Below are 15,848 nucleotides of genomic sequence, written 5' to 3' on the forward strand. Positions count from 1 at the left end.
ATTTCTAACAAACATTCTCTGGTGTTGTATATGGCTTGTGCCCAAAAGGAGATAATAAAACCAATGGATGAAAGTAATAAAATCTCATCACTGGTTCAAACATGGAAAGTAGTGAATAAAGAATAATGATTCTTTGGCAATGAGAGAGAGAAAGAGCAAAGGAACAGCCTTACAGGGATGACTGTATGCACAGACTCAAAAAAATCATGATAATAAAGTCCTGCAGAGAAACCTTTGGTTTTATTCTTCTAATTTAGGATTGACTTACCATCTATTTGTGGTAAATACATGTACACGGTGTACTTTGAGAACATTCACCAGTAGCTACAGCTTTTCTGAACTAGTGTTTTCCTACATGACACCAGATGTGTTACTCACGAAGGTTCTCTGTTCATTTGCTGAAAAAGTTAGTTTATATGGATGATCTGAATCAACTACAGGCATTGTGAAGAAGATTTATGCCACTCCTGGTTATTTTTTGAGTGTTCATATTATTTTGTGTGTGTGTGTATGGGGTTGGGGGGAGTGGTACTGGGGGTCTACCACTTGAGCCACAGCTCTACTCGTGGCTTTTCCTGGTTAATTGGAGATAAGAGTCTCACAGGCTTTCCTGCCTGTGTAGCTTCAATCTGTCAACTTCAGATCTCAGCCTCTGGAGTAGCTAGGATTACGGATGTGAGCCACTGGTGCCTGGCTGGGTCCACATTCTTTTCCTTCTTAAAAAATTGTGGTATGGGGCTGGGGATATGGCCTAGTGGCAAGAGTGCTTGTGTCGTATGCATGAAGCTCTGGGTTCAATTCCCCAGCACCACATATATAGAAAATGGCCAGAAGTGGCACTGTAGCTCAAGTTGGCCAAGTGCTAGCCTTGAGCACAAAGAAGCCAGGGACAGTGCTCAGGCCCTGAGTTCAAGGCCCAGGACCAGCAAAAAAAAAAAAAGAAAGGAAAAAAATTATGGTAAAGCCAAGTGCCAGTAGTTCATGCCTGCAATCCTAGCAACTTCATCTGAGGATCCCCCTAAACGAGCTACAAACATTCTTCTGCTTTCTGTCTCTGATTGTGACTACTCTAGATACTTCATTTAAATTGAATTGTACAGTTCCCCTCACTTGTAAAAAATGTTACCTTTTGTATTTTTGGTAAATTGGTAACTGCTTTTATAACAATATCACAAACAATTAAGAAAAACAGGTAAAAAAGGATGTCTGGAATGGAGAGGAGCTCTATTCTCTCTATATATATAAAGTCAGCATTAAGACCATAATATTTGCTCCTTTAAGATAAGACACAATGGGTTGTCAGAGAGGCTCATTATTTAAATGGCTGGTTAAATGTCCAGAGAGAAAACATATTTATAAGGACAAGAAGCTCAAAGTGGAAGACTGAACATAGCAGAAGTTCCCACATGGCAATAAATACCAATATAATTAAATCAAGAAAGCCACTATAGATTCCAACATACAGACCTAATGGATTATACACCAGGAGTTTGCCTCTATGATGGTGGTTCTCAAACTTTCATGGACATTGCATTAGTCTCCATAGGCTTAGGAATCTGTTTTGTTTTGTTGTTGTTTTGCCAGTCCTGGGGCTTGAACTCAGGGCCGGAGCACTGTCCCTGGCTTCTTTTTGCTCAAGGCTAGCACTCTTCCACTTGAGCCACAGTGCCACTTCCAGCTTTTTCTATATATGTGGTGCTGAGGAATGGAATCCAGGGCTTCATGTATACGAGGCAAGCGCTCCACCACTAGGCCATATTCCCAGGCCAGGCTTAGGAATCTGAATTGTCACCAGCTGACCTAGGAGGTTGTAATCCACATTGAAAGTCAAGATTCAGGGCTGTTGATTAGACCTGGGGTGGTGGTGCTGGCCTTTACTCAGCTTAGTCAGATCATCTCAAATGACTCATTATCACAGTCATGGGACCCCTTACTACCTGGCTTTAAGTGTTTCCCTTAAAACTCTTTAAACTCTTCAATGTTAGTGTTGTCTGTCCAGTCTATAGAAAGCTTGGGGCAAAGGCAGAAGGGAATGGCACCAGAAATAGACAGACCCTCACTCAACTGGGCAGTAGAGGCTCTGCCAAGGCTCTCCCAAACTCCCAGCCTGGTCATAGCTCTGAGGACAGGCCAGATGGAGGTTTATTTGGATTTCCTTTGAGTCTGCCTGTGTCACCAGCTACAAACTGGCTGGAGGGGAGATGGGGGCCACGCTGGCGCAGTGCTGCCTGTTCAAGATTGTTATCTGCTCCTTCCTCCATGAGAGCTTTTGTTTTCTTCCTTTCCAGAATATGTCTGTGCTGGAGAATCATCACTGGAGATCTACGATCGGCATGCTTCGAGAATCAAGGCTTCTTGCTCACTTGCCAAAGGAAATGACGTAAGTGTTGCTCAGATAAAACAATCTGATGGGCAAGCAGTAAAGATAAACATTTCCAAACCAGCAGAGTCCAGGACCCCCTGCATGAGGGGCCACGAGGGGCAGGGACCCAGCCCGGCCTGCACTGCCTACATGGGTTTGGTTGTCTAGCAGGACACTTGGTGTCAGGTAGCAATCCAGAAACCAGACTCTCTCTGTGAGCTTAGACAGTGAATGACCTAAAGTCAGGAAAAGAAATAATAAACAGCTCTTGGCGTCCACAGTCTTCAACATCAGTGCTCTGCTTTGCCAAATTCCGGTCCTTTATGTTAGGCAAAACTGTCCCCCTGTTTAGACCCAACGAATAAATATTTGTCAAGAAAGAACATAGGAATTCTCGAGCTAGATCTCAGGCCAGTTCAATAAAGTGTGGTTTGTAATTACCACTCTTAGCAAAAGCAGCAGTTAAAAGTTCTTTTTGGTTGGTTGGTTTGTTGCAGAACTAGAGTTTGAACTCAGAACCTTGAGCTTGCTAGATAAGCACTCTACTATCTACTCTTCAATCTCAGAAACTGTTTTCTGATCTGATTGAATTGTCCTCAGTCATCCTTTCACCTATACCTTGCCTAAGGTTGCTTGCATTTTTTTTTTCAAACTGATGTACAGAGAGGTTACAGTTTCATACGTTAGACATTGGATACATTTCTTTTACTGTTTGTTGGTTGCTTGCATTTTTAAATAGGGAAAATACATTAGCTTTCTTGGTCTATTGTCTTATCAATCAGCTAGGTGGGTAGATCAGACTATACTAACTTTAATGTCATTTCCTCAGGAGTCCATTTGTTTCTCCACTGTCTCCCAAGGCCACCTCTGATTCTCGTCTGCTTAATGAAAATGTACAGAAGCCAAGGGAGACAAGTAAGGGGCAAAAGTAGATTGTGGCACCTTCCTAAGGACAAGCACTGAACTCAAGGTCAAGAACCAAGTGTGGTTTCCCCATAGGCCAGGCAGCAAGCTCTGGGGCAGTGGCTTTGTTCCTAGTCCTGTTGACCATCTCCTATGGAGAGTATATAGAAATATAGAAGAGAGAGAGAGAGAGAGAGAATATAGAAATTTAGAATGTATATAAAATATAGAGAGAGAAATACATAGAATTTGCAGTTTTCCTAACTTTTTACCCTCACAAAATTATACCTGGTATAAAAACTTGGGCCCTTTACTAGAACAATGAACTGCAAAGACTGAAAGAATGAAATGCAAAAAGAATGAAAGGCAGAGCAAGAAACAAAGTAAGTTGGGCTGGGAATGTGGCTTAGTGGTAGAGTGCTTGCCTAGTATGCATGAAGCCCTGGGTTCCATTCCTTAGTACCATATAAATAGAAAAAGGCAGAAGTGGCCCTTTGGCTCAAGTGGCAGAGTGCTAGGCTTGAGCAAAAAAGCTCATGGACAGTGCCCAGGCCCTGAGTTCAAGCCCCAGGACTGTCAAAAGAAAAGAAAGAAAGGAAGGAAGGAAAGGAGAAAATGAGAGAGGGAAGAAGGAGAAGGAAAAGGAGAAAGAGAGAGAGAGAGACGTCAAGTAAGGAGATGGGGGGGGGAAGAAGTGAGACAGATTAGAGGTAAAGAAAGACAAAAAGGAGGGAAGGAAGAAGATGAAAAAGAATAAAAGGGGAGGAAAAGAGGCAAGAATCCAAGTGTAACCAGACTTGGTTATTGCCAAGGTGAACACCCACATTGTTGATCAATTCATATTTACTTTCAGATACGCTCCCTCATCTCTGTGGATTTTGAATAAAATACCATTTATATCACTCTGTCTTCCTGAGACACTGTGTTATAAGTTGCTTTTGCTAGAATAATTATTACTCAAAAGCAGTTTGAAAGGACTTCATAACAAAGGTTATCATCTTGATCATCATTATTAATTCTTCTATCCTCATGCAAATTCTCTAAAGTCATTGTCTGATTTAAAAAGGCAGTTTAACTGTAGAAACAAAGCATTTGTTTGAACTATATGAAGTTACTGGATTTGGAGTGCCAAAAACAGCAGAACATTAACAGTTTCATATGGTTCAACCTGATACAAAGTAAAAAGGAAATCCTGACAAATGGAATAGTTTGTGTTCACCTGGTTGGCATTATTTCTTTTAACCCTTTTCAATATAATCATGTTTTAACAAAATGAGAGACTTTAAATCTTTATGTCAGCCAGATACTCAGATGGCTCACACCTATAATCCCAGCTACCCCAAAAGCTAAGATCTTGAGGATCACAGTTCGAAACCAGGCCACCTGAGCAAGAACACCTGTGAGACTCATTTCCAATTAACCACCAGAAAACTGGAAGTGGGCCTATGGCATAGTGGTAAAGCACTAATCTTGAGCAAAAAAGCTCAACGACAGCACCCAGGCTCTGAGTTCAAGCTCCTTGATTGGGGAAAGAAAAAAAAAATTTGCAGCGTGATATTATTCACTTATTGTAAAGGTTTTTCCACATCATTATATCTGTTACTTAAGTTAAAAATTATTTTATTGGCTATCTGGCATTACTATGCACAAATTGAGGTTTATTGTTTGAAATTAGGTGGTTAATAAATTTTTCCATCATAATAACACTCTACAAATGGTTTTAAACATATATTTCTACCCCAAACTATGATATATTTTCTAAAAACAAATCGGTAAATAGAAACTATTGCCCAGAAAAAAATTAAAATTTAAAGTTCTTAGGTGTATTGTCAAATAGTTTTTGCAAAAATGCTGCATCTGGGGCTGGGAATATGGCCTAGTGGCAGAGTACTTGCCTTGCATACATGAAGCCCTGGATTCGATTCCTCAGCACTACATATATAGAAAAAGCCAGAAGTAGTGCTGTGGCTCAAGTGGTAGAGTGCTAGCCTTGGGCAAAAAGAAGCCAGGGACAGTGCTCATGCCCTGAGTTCAAGCCCCAGGACTGGCAAAAAAAAAAATGCTGCACCTACTTTGTTTCCATTAAGGAGTTATAAGAAAATATATCTGTGACCCATCACCCACTTTGAGCTTAACCTTTTTTACATTTTAATATTTGCAGTTTTCACACACACACATCTTATACAGAGAGAAAGAATTTTAATTCAGTTAATAGGCCTGGCTAGTGAACTGTTTATAAGTAGCAAGAGGATAGTTAGTTCAGGCTGCAGGGAGAAGTGATAGGAAGTATTCTGGGGAACTAGCAGGAAATGCTTTTAACCCAGGTAATGATTATAGGATGCTTATGTTACATTTATTCACTAAACTATATAAGTATATTCTATGGATTCTACTTAAATATATTTCATTTTTAGAGGTGAATTTTGAACATACTTATAAGCTCTTCTACTAATTACTTTCTACATATGAATAAAGTCCTAATGTGTAATTTTTGTAGAATATGACATGTCCCCTGTACCATGTACTGACTAATATATCTCTTGCCCATTGGTTTATAATGGTGTCTGATTGCCCTTTTTTCCCCTTTTGGTCCCATTATCTTTTTCTGGACTATGTATTTTGTGCTATTACTGGATCTTTCCACTCCATAGTGAGTCACTTACTCTCATCATGATTATGACTATTACTTTCCTCTCTCCATGAAAAGAATTCTTGAACGAGCCTGAGAGCTCACAAGGCACAACCCAAATTCCTGTGATTCTGCATGACATTTGGTATCCTGCACACATTCCCAGTTAACATTGAATTTTCCCCTTTAGCAACCATGGGAATGTGTAAACTTCCATCGCCTTGCTCACCTAAGGCTTCCATAACTCCATACATGTGTACTATACCCCCTTCCAAGGATGGAAGAATGGCTCTCGGGCTGTGAGGGACTGGGATCCTGTGTAATACACAGAAACAAAGGCATATATGAGATGACAAGCCACCTGTGAGGAGAGAACCATTCATCCTCCTCAAAGGGATTGGCTTTGTGTTTGTGTGTGTGTGTGTGTTTCTCTTTCATTCTTGTGACTGCAGACAGGATATTGAACAGCAGCTGGGCTCCCTGATCTTGGCCACAGACATCAACAGGCAGAATGAATTTCTGACCCGATTGCAAACTCACCTCCACAATAAAGACTTAAGACTGGAGGATGCCCACGACAGACACTTCATGCTTCAGGTAAACAACAACAAAAAAGCCATTCGCCTAGCTGAGTTACAACTGTCTTCTTTAGGGGCATAATGAATTGTTTTAGCACATTTGAGAAGGAGTTGTCTCTCTATGGCAGAAGGAGTCGTGACCTCTTTTATTAAAAGCTTTGCTACATGGTCAAATGGTTTTCAAGGAAGCAAAAATCTAGGTTTTATATCAATATATCTCATTTTTCCTTGATCAGCAACTACTTGACCACAAAGCAATCCCTAATTGGAAGGTTGCTTGCTTACAACAAGAGTCTATCACTTATTGAGGATAAGGTGAAGATGGATGGTGCTGGAGGTCAAACACAGGAAGGCCTGGATTTCTTAAGCAAGTGCTGTACCACTGAGCTGCACTCCTAAGCCAAGCATTTATAACATTTTGTGATTTACTTGTATGATTTGTGTAGTTTTTCAAAAATAATTTTCTCTCTCTCTCTCTCTCTCTCTTTTTTTTTTTTTTTTTGCCAGTCCTGGGGCTTGAACTCAGGGCCTGAGCACTGTCCCTGTACTCCTTTTGTCCAAGGCTAGCACTTTGCCACTTGAGCCATAGCACCACTTCTGCCTTTCTCTGTGCTTAATTGGAGATAAGAGTCTTATAGACTTTCCTGCCCTGGCTGACTTGAAACTTTGGTCTTCAGAGCTCAGCCTCCTGAGTAGCTCACAGACGTGAGCCACTGGCACCTAGATCAAAGCTATTTCTTCTACCCATAAATATATTCAGTTAGAGTACCACCAAAATCGAAAGCAAGTAGCTTTCCTTTTCCTAAAGGTTACTTACATAGGTTTAATTTGCTTCATTTTGTTACTTAAATTCCTATTTTCATCTGAGCCCTACTGCTTTAGACACCAATAGATATGTTCTTTTAAGTTTGATTGAACTGAATCAGATTGAATTGGATCAAGCTCAGCCATTTCTAGTTTCCTCTGGCAAAAAACCATTTGTGTTAGGAGAAAAAGGGTCAGTGTGGGTCTCAAATGAAATTGTGATCTGGAATCTAAGCCAAATCTTTTCTTAAGTCTACATTACTAGAGATTGAGGCCTTGCATTTGCTAGTCAAGCACTCTACCACTTAAGCGACATCCCCAACTCTTTCATTGTTAATCTTATTTCTGAATTAAGGTCTTATTAATTTTACCAACCTGTTCTGGAACCCATGATTCCCCCACCTCTGCCTCCTGAGTAGCTGAGATTACAGGCCTACACCACTGTATCTGGTTCAGACCCTTCTTTTTTTTTTTTTTTTTTTTTTGTGGTCAGTCCTGGGCCTTGGACTCAGGGCCTGAGCACTGTCCCTGGCTTCTTTTTGTTCAAGGCTAGCACTCTGCCACTTGAGCCACAGCGCCACTTCTGGCCATTTTCTATATATGTGGTGCTTGGAAATCAAACCCAGGGCTTCATGTATATGAGGCAAGCACTCTTGCTACTAGGCCATATTCCCAGCCCAGACCCTTCTTCTTAATCTTCCTTTTTCCCTTGTCTTCCTTCATCCCTTTTGGCACAAAAGACTACAAACCATCTAGACAGGCCAGCTTTAATAAGGAATGAAGTAAACTCAGACTGATTCATACAAGTCTTTTTGTTCCAGGCCTTCATGGTACCCCTTGTAGCTGTCCAAAGTGTTCCATTCTTTGCCAGGGAACACCCTATTCTCTCAATCTGGTCTTCTAGTGCCTGAATGCTCAAAGATGAACCCAACATTTGGCTTGAGAGATTTAAGCCAAGTTGTGAGTAACTACAAAAGTGAGCCTGAACACCTGCATCTCAAAAGAATGAATGTAATAAAAATGAATCCCTAGGGGCTGGGGATATAGCCTAGTGGCAAGAGTGCCTGCCTCGGATACACGAGGCCCTAGGTTCGATTCCCCAGCACCACATATATAGAAAACGGCCAGAAGCGGCGCTGTGGCTCAAGTGGCAGAGTGCTAGCCTTGAGCGGGAAGAAGCCAGGGACAGTGCTCAGGCCCTGAGTCCAAGGCCCAGGACTGGCCAAAAAAAAAAAAAAAAAAAATGAATCCCTAAAGAACAGCACTAGAGAAGACTTCTGCCCCTTGCTTGCTTCTAACATATACTTGTATCCCTACTAGCCAGGAAATGAATGACAACATGGCCCCAGGCTCCAACACATCCAGTGGTTCTATCATCCCCAAAACTGATAGCCCAACATGGTTCATGGGCAGATTTCTTGGCAAGTGATGGTTAAACGGGAACATTAAGTTGTCTGGGAACTCAGGGTAATACTCCCAGGATCATCACTAGCAAAAGCCAGTATCTGATCCAGACCTGTATAAAGTAAGTCAAGACGACTCTGAGTTACCTATGCAAACTAAGTTTGTGCACCTAAGTTTGAGGTGTATTGCACCCTGGCTGGCATTCTGAGTTTACTTCATTCAGACATAGGAGCATAAATACAAACACATAATATCAATAATATATAGAGTTGGTGAACATAAGAATCAATTCCTGATGATCTTCCTTAAACCTGGCCAGGTCCCTGCCATCTTGCTCTGCCCGAGAGAGGTGAGGCTACAGAAGGAGCCAGGCATGGCTCTCCTTGGCCTATTCAACTCAAGTCTCCTCCAAGAAGTTCTGTGTGTTGTGGCTCTCCTCTCCTTCTGGCTGTTGCAAAGCAAGAGTTTTGAACAAGGGTTTTTTTGAACCTGCGAATTAGTGCTGTTTCACAATCTCTCCCCGCCCGGTTCTCTCTCAGATCGCATTGAAGTGTGCAGACATTTGCAATCCTTGCCGAATCTGGGAGATGAGCAAACAGTGGAGTGAAAGAGTCTGTGAAGAGTTCTACCGGCAAGGTGAGTGGTGACCCCTCAGCTGAGATGGCCGTGTCTCTTCATCTTGCAGGCAGTTATCCTACTCAAACCAGAAACAGCCCAAGATGGTGACGTTCGCTCTCCCATCAACGCTTCTTATCCTAACCTTTCTCTTTAACTGTCTTGCAAATCATCCAACTTTACTATGCAAAAGAAAAGAAAAAAGGAGCTTTAATAAATAACATTGACTTTGTCATAGAAACAAGTAATAATAATGCACAATAAAAAATTAGCAAAATGTGCAAAAACAGAAGATAGAGAAGTAGTGGTTTGTGTCTGTGTCTCTCAGGATCTATACATGTGGATATAATAATGTGATGGACAGTTTGATTTTTACCCTGACCTTCTCTTTGATGAGCTGAGCAGAGCCTAAAAGGCCAAGTGCCATTACGGGTCAATGTCTCCCTGACAGAAGGACCTTGATCCTTTTGTATCCCTTCCTCTTGCTTTCTTCAACAAACTTCCTGGTGAAACTGAACACATCTCCCCCAAAATTTAGTTCCGCCTTTCAAATATAGTTTCAGCAGTGAGGCAGACGAATTTTGCTGTGAAAAGACAAATGGTCTTGAATGAGGGTGTACTTTTGCCAGTGATCACCCACCTTCAGCAAGAAGGCAATGAATTAGGAGCCAGATCCTGATGTTGGGTGGGATACAGGCCTTTAAAACACACTTGTTTCTTCAGGCTCCATCTCAATGTTCAGGATGTTTGTTCAGGCAGCAGTGGTCCCCTCATGCTAGTGGCAGGATCAGGTTTGAAAGCTGAGAACAAATAAAGCTTGAAGTGTCCCACATACCAGCTCTGCAGGGAGGTCAGACAGCAACAGTGAGCCTTTTGAAGAAGCCTCCATTGAAAGATGTGTCAGTGACATCAGGATGGCCCCAGAGACAGAAGACAAAGAGCAACTAAGTTTGTGTGGGGCCAGAAGGCTCGGCTCTCCACCGCGCTTTCTCTCTCCCTCACAATCCAAGTGCTCACGTGGCTCCTGTACCTCTCAGCAATTTCATTTGAATTGAATGTGAGTGCTTAGAAATCAAAGGTTCAGTTCTAGTTGCCTATGATATAAAAATCTCCACTGAGGACTGAGCAAAAGGAAGTAGGATGAAATTGGAGCAAAGAGGTTTTAGATTAGGTATGATCATCTTTCTTTCCTGTAAGAAATATAAACTAGTGAAACAGCAGTACGAGCTGGTGAGGAGCTTCATCCAACAATAGAACAGAGACCTGATCTTTCTCTCTAGGATCTTTAACTCAATCATGGGCTATTGTTGGTGTCATTGTAGTTTAACCTTCTCTTATTTGCTCATCTAGACTCTGGGCAACTTGGAGAGGAGGCATGTCACTTGGGCAGGTAGTAAAGTGGTGGAGGTAATGATTTAAAATTGTTAACTAAGTGGGGTAAATGATATCAATCAAAACAGGTAATCTCTTGCACAGAGAGATCCTTGATAAGATAGAACCCTGAAAGGATTCACCTGTGGAGCTCTGTAAGAAGGAAAGCATTTAGAATCCTTGTAACTCTGATCACTGAGGTGAATTTTCACACCCTTTGCTCTGGTATGTCTTCTATGAGACAAAGGAACAGAGAAAACACTTGGTCCTTTTTATTTATGGTTCTAGTGGTCCAGGAGAAGTTAAACTTTTTCTGAGAAGAGAACATGGCACTGTCTGGTCATCCACAGTCCTTCACTCTTAGTATTTTTCTTTCGTTCTATAAGGATGACTTGGATCATTTTGATAGATTCTACTTGAGCTTTCAGTTTGGATTTCGGACTCAAATTCCAACTCACCCAGTCCTCAACTAAGCACCTCAAGTAAGGTTTGTGATACTGAGAACAGGAACACCCTTAAAATCAAGGTTGAAGGAAATGATATTATTAGAAAAACTGTTTAAATCTCAGAAACTAGGATTCCAAATGCCATGCACCTGCCTCCTCACCCCTCAACACTTTTAAGAAAGTAGAATTTCTGTTGTGACAACAGATTGATATCTCCCCCAGCAATCTAGTTTCCCAAAAAGCTTTTATTGACTGTTTCCAGCCTTGTTTAATCCTCAACTAATTTTCGTATAAGCAAAGCCAACCAGGGGATGTTACAATTCATGCAAAGAATCCTAACATAGCTAGTCTATCTTTGTGCCCTCAAAATATTAACCAGCAAAGTTCCTAGAGAAGAACCTTTTTTTTTTCCTGTTCATATCCTTTATATCCACTAGAAAAGTACCTAATATATACAGTGCTCTATAACTGCCTGTTGAGTAAGTAATCTAACTGGAAGAGCTCTAATTAGAGAGATCATAGAAAAGGTTTAGTGCTGGAGGGTTAGGTTTTAGTGCTGGACACGGTAGTATTTGAACTGGGTACTGAAGGATGTGTGTTATTCTACACTTCGTAGGGTAGCCACAACGAACAAGTGACTGGCTAACTTTCGATTCATTAAAATTTCATGAAATTAACTTTTTTAGTTCCTCGGTTGTATTGCATTTTTCAAGGGGCTACCCAAGTGAGCAGTACAGGCAGCATGGCCATTGTTGCACAACATCCCACTAGCTGGTGCTGGTCCAGGTGAGGGCAATGGAGATGGACCTAGGCAGTGCGATGGGGGGGTGTCCCTACTTTGTAGTCTGGCTCAGGCTCGTAGAGGTTAAGAATGAAAGGATCTTGGAGGCTTCTGTACATTGGGCTAAGGTAGAGCACACATCCATGGGAGAGATCTTAGAGAGTACACTGAGCAAAACATGTATATGTAGCTGAAGTAGAAAAATACTGGAGGAACTAAGAAGCAGAAACTAAAAATAACTTATTTTAAAACCAGACTACGATCAAAGAGTGTGGAAAAGGAAAAATAAGATATTCTTAGACAGGAAGAAAGGAATTGAGTTGCCTTGAGCTGAAGGGTGAAGGAAAGGTAGAAATCAAAGATGACTGAAGATCACTATTCATAGATAAATGGGATGAGGCATGACACTGGCTTTCAGAGAGCTTATTTTAATACTAAATGATATTTGGCCTTGTTTCTGATCAATTTTGTAGCTTCAAATGGCTACTACAAATAAAGATCTCCCTATTCCTTCTAACCAAAGTAGTGTCATGAATTGTGAAGGTGGGGACGTAAGAGGGGAAGGAGGATAAAACCTGTTGCCTAGCCTGGAACGAAAGCCAGAACTTCTATTTCATATTAGACAATTGCCCGGGCATTGTTTTCTTATTTGTGTGCATCTTGTTCAAACGTCTAGTCCAGTCTAACAGCACATCCATTTGCAATGAGCCCATTATAAATGACGATTGACACTCTGATATATTAAAATTTCAGGCAAGCTACCAGAGCAAGTCGGTGCTAAATGGCTCCTGATGACAACAGCAGGAAACTGTAATCCCTACCATAACTTCTTCCAACAGAATCATTAAAACCCTTGACATAACATTGGATAAGCAATCTGTTCTTCTTCTTTTTTTTTCTTCCTAGGTGACCTTGAACAGAAATTTGAACTGGAAATCAGTCCTCTTTGTAATCAACAGAAAGACTCTATCCCTAGTATACAAATTGGTGAGTTATATTGCATGTCAGTTTACAATTTGGCACCTTTGGAAGAGACACAAACAAAAGATCTACATGCAGCTTTCACAGATGGGCACTGAAGGTTCAAATGGCTGAGGCCACACAAATACGTTAATCATAACTGAGCTACCACATTTCCAGCCTTGTTCTCTTAAAGCCACTCTATCTTCCAAATGGTAATTGCAGTAAACTATTAAAGAGTGGTATCACTGCATTCCAAATAATTATTGTTTTTAACTAATTGCAGTAGACATAGACCATTAAGGAAATCAAACAGAAGAGATTTTTCCCTCCACTAATTCCATCTGCACAAAAAGCTAGCCTTTGTCCTTGCTGTTCCCCTCCATTGGAACTAAACATGAATCTTTTCCTTATAGCTCTGGGTCTGGTGTGTAGCAGTTCATATTTTTATCTCTCCCCACAGTCCGCAATCATCTTCATACATTCATATGGCTGTAGACATCTAAGATGTCAGGCCTTAACATTGGGAGGAAAATAGATATAGAAAAGATCAGCTGGAAATGAAGAAAGTCAGAACAAATTAGAATGACATTCTAACCTAATTCTAATCGCTGAGAGTGATTGGTCCACAAAAGAGTCCTCAAGTCATCTACAGGAGCCAGGAATTAAGTACCCAGCTACAAAGATTGGATGGAATCTACACCCATTCACACAGGCATGTTGGAATGATGAGATTAAAGACGATCCATCTTTTCTCTAAATATCGTTTAATAGTGTTTAGTTATTTTCACAATTAAACCATTCTTTTATCCAAAAAGGAATGAAGGGGATCTAAAAAAATAATGCCCAGGACAGAGGATGACTCAGAATTTTGGGGAGGTTGGATAGGAGTCTAGGAGACAAGGAAAACCACAACCAAAATATAGCCTTGGCCTCCTTGGACCCACTTGTGTCCTGTGCTGTAGTAGTCCAGTTCTACAGCTAGGTCTAATCCTGAGACACACTGAATTAAGCTCTGGCTGGGAAGAAATTTGCGAGGCAACTGTTAATACCATTTTGAACCACATGCACCCTAAACAAAACTATATACATTGTTAAGCACTCAACATAGATTTGCAAGACAGGCCTGATTTCAGAGACTGTCCTGTTGTTGTCATGAGAACACACTTATTTTGTCAGATCATATGTCCTGATTTTCAGCTCAGGAAAATGTGGTTACCATAGATACCACTTTTAAAAATGGAATGGGGAGGGAGGGGTTGAGTGAATAGGGATTCCTATGGATGCTACACCAACACACCAGTACTAAAGAGGAGAAAGTGATTATAAAACAATGATCAGTTCATAAATCCTTCTTTGCCTCTGTTCCACATCTGCCAGCCCACGGTTTGGAGATGTGAAAAGGACAGATCAAGCTGAACTGGAAATAGCCAAATAGGCAAACAATCTAATGGATGCCACAGGCTCCCTCGCCCACCCACACAATGATTTCCCCACTGGGTCCCTACAGAAGCAGCTACTTCCTCCATCCTGACTCCCCTCTGACTGACAATGCCCCCTCTCATGTTTCCCATTGCAATGCAAACGGAGAACTTCCTGAGTTCAGATCTCAGATTTTCTATTTAAGTATTTTCCCCAGGAGGAATTGGGGATTCATATCCTTTCCCTATCCCCATTCAATTCTCCTGTTTTCACCTCATATTTGCATTTTAAAAAGAAGATGTGAAATCAAGTTAAACTTAAATTAGTGAAATCTACAGGAAAATGAAGAGAAAGAGATTTTTCTGTAATCCTTGTCCATTCTGAGGCTACCATGTCTCCCTTCCCCCTCTGCATCCCCTCTGGGATGACAATACCTCTGCCAGTCAGCTCAGCTCTGGGGAAGACAGAGCTGGCACCACACACAGAAGAAATGGGGTCCCAATTCCTCGTGGTAGGGCTGGGGATATGGCCTAGTGGCAAGAGTGCTTGCCTCGTATACATGAGGCCCTGGGTTCAATTCCCCACCACATATTCCTCACCACATATACAGAAAACGGCCAAAAGTAGCACTGTGGCTCAAGTGGCAGAGTGCTAGCCTTGAGCAAAAAGAAGCCAGGGACAGTGCTCAGGCCCTGAGTCCAAGCCCCAGGACTGGCCAAAAATAAAAAAAAATAAAAAACCAATTCCTCGTGGTATCTATTCAGGCTTTGAAATCACTTAAAGTTCTAGCAAAATAAGTCTTCCTATCTTACAAGTATTATATATATATATACATATACATGTGTGTATATACATATATACACACGTGTGTGTGTGTGTGTAAAATCCAAGGGCAAGTTCAAGAACATGAGTTAATTATTTTAAATATCTGTAGCTTTGTTATATTTGTGTAAATTTGATATACTTACTGAAAGGATATGTCCCAGGCATCCCAGAGGACCATGCAGAAATAATCACAGACAGGAGAAGAAGGTTCATAAGGAGGTTTATTAGTGGGGCCATAGTTCCCGCGGGAGAGGGAGCTACATGGCATCTGCACCTTATCCAGGTGGCAGCTTCTCTCTCTGGGGATAAAGGGGAAGTAGGTAGGTAGTGAGTAGGAGTGGCTCATTAGGTATGGGTAGATCAGGGGGCCAGTGGGAGGAGCTGAGGACCTGAGGCTAGGCAAATGCTAACACTTACAATATTAGTATAGTATCATTTTTCAGAACATATACTTAGAGAGGGAGAGAGACAGAGAGATTCATCATTTTTTATTTTATATTTTTATTTTTTGGTGCCAGTCCTGGGGCTTGAGCTCAGTGCCCAGGTGCTGTTTCTGAGCTCTTTCTTTTTTGCTCTGAGCTAGCACTCTACCACTTGAGCCACAGCTCTACTTCCTGCTTTATTGGTAGTTAATTGGAGAGAAGAGTCTCACTGATTTTCCTGCCCTGGCTGACTTCAAACCACAATCCTCAGATCTCAGCCTCCTGAGTTGCTAGAATTACAGGTGTGAGTCACCAGCATCCACTAC

At 41.4% G+C, this 15,848-nt stretch overlaps 1 protein-coding gene across 3 annotated transcripts in view; it reads left to right on the top strand.

Moving 5' to 3' along the window:
- Positions 1-15,848, top strand: part of Pde7b (phosphodiesterase 7B) — a 295,006-nt gene that overhangs the window by 277,788 nt on the left and 1,370 nt on the right. For all 3 annotated transcript variants that reach the window (XM_048354139.1, XM_048354141.1, XM_048354140.1), the window contains 4 exons: positions 2,289-2,380; positions 6,347-6,491; positions 9,220-9,316; positions 12,800-12,880. In XM_048354139.1, the coding sequence (XP_048210096.1) occupies positions 2,289-2,380; positions 6,347-6,491; positions 9,220-9,316; positions 12,800-12,880 (415 nt within the window). The remainder of the gene's footprint in view (positions 1-2,288; positions 2,381-6,346; positions 6,492-9,219; positions 9,317-12,799; positions 12,881-15,848) is intronic.

Source organism: Perognathus longimembris, chromosome 9, assembly GCF_023159225.1.
Source record: "Perognathus longimembris pacificus isolate PPM17 chromosome 9, ASM2315922v1, whole genome shotgun sequence".
Classification (NCBI taxonomy): domain Eukaryota; kingdom Metazoa; phylum Chordata; class Mammalia; order Rodentia; family Heteromyidae; genus Perognathus; species Perognathus longimembris.